Source organism: Rhinopithecus bieti, unplaced genomic scaffold (assembly GCF_001698545.2).
Source record: "Rhinopithecus bieti isolate Rb0 unplaced genomic scaffold, ASM169854v2 scaffold_43193, whole genome shotgun sequence".
NCBI lineage: Eukaryota > Metazoa > Chordata > Mammalia > Primates > Cercopithecidae > Rhinopithecus > Rhinopithecus bieti.
The window spans coordinates 239,529-245,319 of record NW_016817840.1 but is presented as its reverse complement, the minus strand read 5'-3'; the positions used below and the strand labels follow the sequence as shown (position 1 = coordinate 245,319).

The 5,791-nt window shown below is 41.4% G+C and overlaps 1 protein-coding gene across 2 annotated transcripts in view; it reads left to right on the top strand.

The window, feature by feature from the left end:
• GPC4 (glypican 4) overlaps positions 1 to 5,791 on the top strand; it is a 43,323-nt gene that overhangs the window by 14,529 nt on the left and 23,003 nt on the right. For both annotated transcript variants that reach the window (XM_017856200.1, XM_017856201.1), the window contains exon 2: positions 25 to 416. In XM_017856200.1, coding sequence (XP_017711689.1) covers positions 25 to 416 — 392 coding nt within the window. The remainder of the gene's footprint in view (positions 1 to 24; positions 417 to 5,791) is intronic.

The following is a 5,791-nucleotide window of genomic DNA, read 5'->3' as shown; positions in this document are numbered from 1 at the left end:
TTTTTTTTTTGGTGTTGGTTTTAGAATTCTTCAAAGAACTACTTGAAAATGCAGAGAAATCCCTGAATGATATGTTTGTGAAGACATATGGCCATTTATACATGCAAAATTCTGAGCTATTTAAAGATCTCTTCGTAGAGTTGAAGCGTTACTACGTGGTGGGAAATGTGAACCTGGAAGAAATGCTAAATGACTTCTGGGCTCGCCTCCTGGAGCGGATGTTCCGCCTGGTGAACTCCCAGTACCACTTTACAGATGAGTATCTGGAATGTGTGAGCAAGTATACGGAGCAGCTGAAGCCCTTCGGAGATGTCCCTCGCAAACTGAAGCTCCAGGTTACTCGTGCATTTGTAGCAGCCCGTACTTTTGCTCAAGGCTTAGCAGTTGCCGGAGATGTTGTGAGCAAGGTCTCCGTGGTAAGCACTCTTTGTCTTCTCTGTTTTGTTTTGTTTTGTTTTGTTTTGTTTCATGTTAAAAGAACGTTTGGGAAAGGTAGAAAATAAATCACCAGAATTCTGTTGGCTCAATAGCAGCCTTTTCTTCCTGTCTTACCTCTTCTGTCCCATACTTTGTCCTTACACATGTACATTTTAGAGTTACTAAACAATACTCTGATCAGAATCTTCACCTATCATTGTTATTGTGGTTTCTTTTGTAGCTATTCTTAGAAGGGGGAGTATATGTTTACTCAGGAATCTTAATTTTAAAAGTGGGTTAATACTGCCATACCCCTTTTAGCTCTTATTCTACTTCCTTTCTACACAAACATACACACACACGGCTCCACATTTGGTTGTTTTGTGTAACTATGAGCCTACTAGTTATAATCTAGAAAAGCATTTAATCTCTGTGAGCATATGTTTCCTTGTTAGAAGGTATACCCAGAGCTCTTTGGAAGATAGGTTTCTATGACAATCAGTGTGGACCACACTGCTGTTGACTCATGACTTTGTAGGATTACCAATACAGAAAGTGAAATTGTAATATGTGATCAGGAGCTGATGAAATGAACCTGTTTCCTCATTGAGAAATTCAGCAAATTGAACTACATAGACTCTGTTCTTTTTTTTTTTTTTTGGAGGTAGGGACAGGGTCTTGCTCTGCTGCCCAGGCCAGAGTGCAGTGGCAGGATCTCAGCTCACTGCACCCTCCACCTCCAGGGCTCAAGCGATTCTACTGCCACAGCCTCCCTAGTAGCTGGGATTGCAGGTGTGTGCCAGTACGCCTGGCTAATTTTTTGTATTTGTAGTAGAGATGGGGTTTCACCATGTTGGCCAGGCTGGTCTCGAACTCCTGGCCTCAAGTGATCCTCCTCTCTTGGCCTCTCAGAGTGCTGGGATTACAAGTGAGAGCCACCACACCTGGCCGATAGACTCTGTTCTTGAGCAGGATCTTGCTTTAGGGGATTCCTTGAGCAGAAGCAACGGAGAAAGAAGTCTTCTGTGGGTGAGACTGTGCAACTGTGCCTTTACCTCCCAGTTCCACCAGAGAGTCTTTGCTTTCTTTGACTTCACACAGTGGGGATCTGAGCAAGATTTCAAGGGGAAAAGGGTTCCACTGCTCCTTCACTGCCACTCTCCTGCCCCAAATAAAATCTGAAAACTTCTTGAAGACCCTACCACCTCTACCTTTCCTTAAGTTGATACCAGGGAAGAAACATAAATATACTGGGGCAAAGTGATCTTTGCAAGGCTGGTCTTAGTGCTGTCAACTTTAGGCCCTCAAAGAGAAAGCCAAATGTTGGCCACTGCTAAAAAGCCTGGATGCACAACAACAGCAGATTCTTCCGAGGCCATTTGGTTGTTTTGAGGACTGGAAGAATGGACAGCATAAAAACTGGACAGCACTACAAACATGAAAATAGACACCTGATTGCCTCTCACAGTTTATATACAGTTAGGGTGACCATATAATTTATTGTCCAAACAGAACACTTACTGTCTAAATCAAGAGGTGCTTATTAGCAAATTATTCACAGACAACAGGTGTCACTTTTTTTTTTTTTTTTCCCACAGAGTCTCACTCTGTCACCCAGGCTTGAGTGCAGTGGTGAGATCTCCGCTCACTGCAACCTCCACTTCCCGGGCTCAGATGACAACAGGTGTCACAAATTTTTTTTTTTTTTTTTTTTTTTTTTTTTTTTTTCTGGACTCTTGCTCTGTCACCCAGGCTTGAATGCAGTGGCGAGATCTCTGCTCACTGCAACCTCCACCTCCCAGACTCAGACGATTCTCCTGCCTCAGCCTCCCTGGTAGTTGGGATTACAGGCATGTGCCACCACACTCAGCTAATTTTTGTATTTTTAGTAGAGATTGGTTTTCATCATGTTGGTCAGGCTGGTCTTGAACTCCTGACCTCAGGTGATCTGACTGCCTTGGCCTCCCAAAGTGCTGGGATTACAGGCATGAGCCACCACGCTGGCCAAGTATCACTAATTGTTAATAAGCAACCAGGACTGTCGTGGACTGGCCAGGATACACGGGTCACTCTAGTTAGAAAACTTACATTCACCAGAGTGAAGATAAAGATTCTAAAGCATGGTTTATTAGGAAAACAGGTGCTCATGGGATTTTCATATTAGAATTGGGTGATAATAAGGATTAGTTGATTGATTGCATTCATTATGTTGTTTGTTCTCTGTCTCATCTCCAGGCCATAAACTGTCAGGAAACAATTCTTTCTAGTATGTTTTTGTTCACTCCTTCTTTGATATTTTCATCATAAATTGCAAATATTTATTGGGGCATATGAGGGTGGAGTTGAGGGTAAGTGGGGAGATGATTGTTATAAATTGAAGGAATAATATCTGATTCTTGAACTTCTGCCAACCCCAGCAACCATTATTAATCTTGGACATACTTTTGTCAGAGTCCCTAAAACAGTGCACAGTGAATCAGATCAAAGTTGTTTGCATTGTGGTACACCCAGCACATTTGCTCTCCTTCAACAATTCTTCATGTTCATCCTCTACTGAAAGGGCAGAAAGACACTGTTGTGTGATTTGGACATCTGTGCATGCATGTGCATGTGCGTGTGCACTTGTGCCAAAGAGAAAGAGAGTCAAGAGCCCTTTGCTAGTGTTTGAAAAGTACTTTCTTTATGTTAACCCTCTCCCCTTCCTTTGAGTTTCAGTGTTGATTCTTGGAGAAAAAGGGCGAGACAGCAGACTCAAGCCTGCCTTGGTGTTAGTCTCACTTTGCAAGGTTGGAGTATACTTTAGAGAACTGAACCTACAAACATGGATAGGGAGGGTAGCCAAACCAAGAAGTTTTAGAGACAAGTGATTGCAGGTTAGAAGATTGAAGGCTAGAAAAGGCTTGCCTTTGTTTTGCGTCTCCCTACCTCCCAGGTTACGGGGAAGTAAGCAGTTGTGCCTTCCCTGTGTTGCATTCTTCTGGACATCATTCTCAGAATTAACCGTGGGAAACCAAGAAGCTTGACTTTGATATTTAAGATTCAGACACCCTTACTTTTGCAACAAAGATATGTGACCCAATGTGAAATAGTCACAATCACTTTTTCTTTGTCCTTTCTTTTTAAAAAGAGGCAGGATCTTGCTCTTTCACCCAGGCTGGAGCTCAGTGGCACGATCATAGCTCACTGCAGCCTCGATCTCCTGGGCTCCAGCAATCCTCCTGCCTCAGCCTCCTGAGTAGCTGGGACCACAGGCATGCACCATCATACCTGGGTAATTTTTTTTTTTTTTTTTTTGTAGAGACAGAGTTGCACACTGGGATTACAGGGATAATCACTTTCTGATGTTGCTTTTGGTGTGAATTTTTCTTAATAGAAAGAAAAAGAGTCCCTGTCTACCTTAGTATTGTTAAATTCTTTGAGAGATTTTCTTTTTTTTTTTTTTTTTTGAAACAGAGTTTTATTCTTGTTGCTCAGGCTGGAGTGCAATGGCACAATCTCGACGCACTGCAACCTCTACCTCCCGGGTTCAAGCAATTTTTCTGCCTCAGCCTCCCACATAGCTGGGATTACAGGCATGCACCCATACCTGACTAATTTTGTATTTTTAGTAGAGACAGGGTTTCTCCGTGTTGGTCAGACCAGTTGAACTCCCGACCTCAGGTGATTCGCCTGCCTCGGCCTCCCAAAGTACTGGAATTATAGGCATGAGCCACCATGCCTGGCCTTAAGAAATTTACCTTCTAAATATAACCCTAACGATTTTTGTTTTTAGACTTGATCTCTATTCTATAGTCATTGTATTCTCATGTCAGCCTAAGAGATAATTGTGTAGTTGTATGGGAATACAGTGAATAGGAGCAATATGGCTGAATTTACATAGAGTAAAACATAACTTGCCAATTGTTTAGTTGAAAATAAAGTTTTGTGGCTACTTTAAGTATTGTGGTCACAATTGGGAATGCCTAAAAAAGACAATGTTTTTGCTTCACAACTGAGCTTCTAAACTTAAGGACTGACTTGAAATCAAACCCTTTAATTAAATTATATTATCTAAATGAATAAGGCATATAGGCATCAAGTCAGTTTCTAAAGGTGCTGAAACAAGAATTCCATAAATATCTACCATCTGTGGAATGCATCTGTATACAAGCATGCAAGGCATACTTGCATACCTGAAAAAATATTTATTACATTAATTTTTGGAGTATGACAACCAGCTAAAAAAATTGAGATACAGTGGTATTGGAAAGACAATAAAGGATCTGGCTATCAAAAACATTTCAAAATGAACATGTTGAAGAATTCATTTGATTAATTTATAAATAAGATTCTCTACCAGTTTGGATACCCAAGTAATGTTTTATATATATATATGGGTTCCCACCTCTGCTAACCCCTGCCCAAGAAGCAGTTTGCAGGTGGATCTAGAACAACCCAAAAAACGAACATTTCTTCTTTTGGTGCCCAATAATATTAATTGCTTCGGGCCTGAAAAAAGACCTTTCAAAGTAAGGGATGTGTTCCCTAATTGAAGAGAGCCACCTCATCAGTCACTTCATCTACAAAGATGTCTTTCTTTCTTCCTTTCTTTCTTTCTTCTTTGTTTCTTTTCTTTCTTTTCTTTTTTCCTTCCTTCCTTCCTTTTCTTTATTTTCTTTCTTTCCATAGGGTCTTGCTCTGTCACCCAGGCTGGAGTGCAGTGGCATGATCACAGCTCACTGCAGCCTCAACCTCTGGGACTGAAGCAATCCTCCTGCCTCAGCCTCCGAAATAACTAGCACTACAGGCACGTGCCACCACACCCAGCTAATTTTTTATTTTTTGTAGAGATGGGGTTCTCGTTATGTTGCCCAGGCTGGTCTCGAATTCCTGGGCTCCAGTGATCCTCCCACCTTAGTCTCCCAGACTGCTAGAATTACAGGCATAAGCCACTGCGCCCAGCCTGCAGAGAGGTCTTTAAAGTGAAATACGAAAAGCATCATGGTCTTGTTCGCATACTTAGAGATGTTCCCATTTTCTCTTCATGAGTGGATGCCCAGTTTACTTTTGTAGCAAAAAGGTTGCAGTTAAAAGTTGAGCAATGATTTGGTTATCACTGAACCTTTGCAAGACCGTTAGCACCAGCAAGCTTAAGTTGCTTCAAGAGAAAGGCACTTCATAGTTGAAGTACACTTGCCTTGCTTTTGTTTTTTCTGGGCTCAAATCTCCAGTGATTTCAGCTCACTCCATTGAGCTTTACAATTCAAACTTCCTAAAAGCCCCTTTAATTAGTAACAGATGGTTCAAGAATACCCTTGTACTACATATTTTTGTATTACTTACTCCATCTTTATTTGTTGTGGTTCATGATACATTTCTTATTCACCTGCTTGTA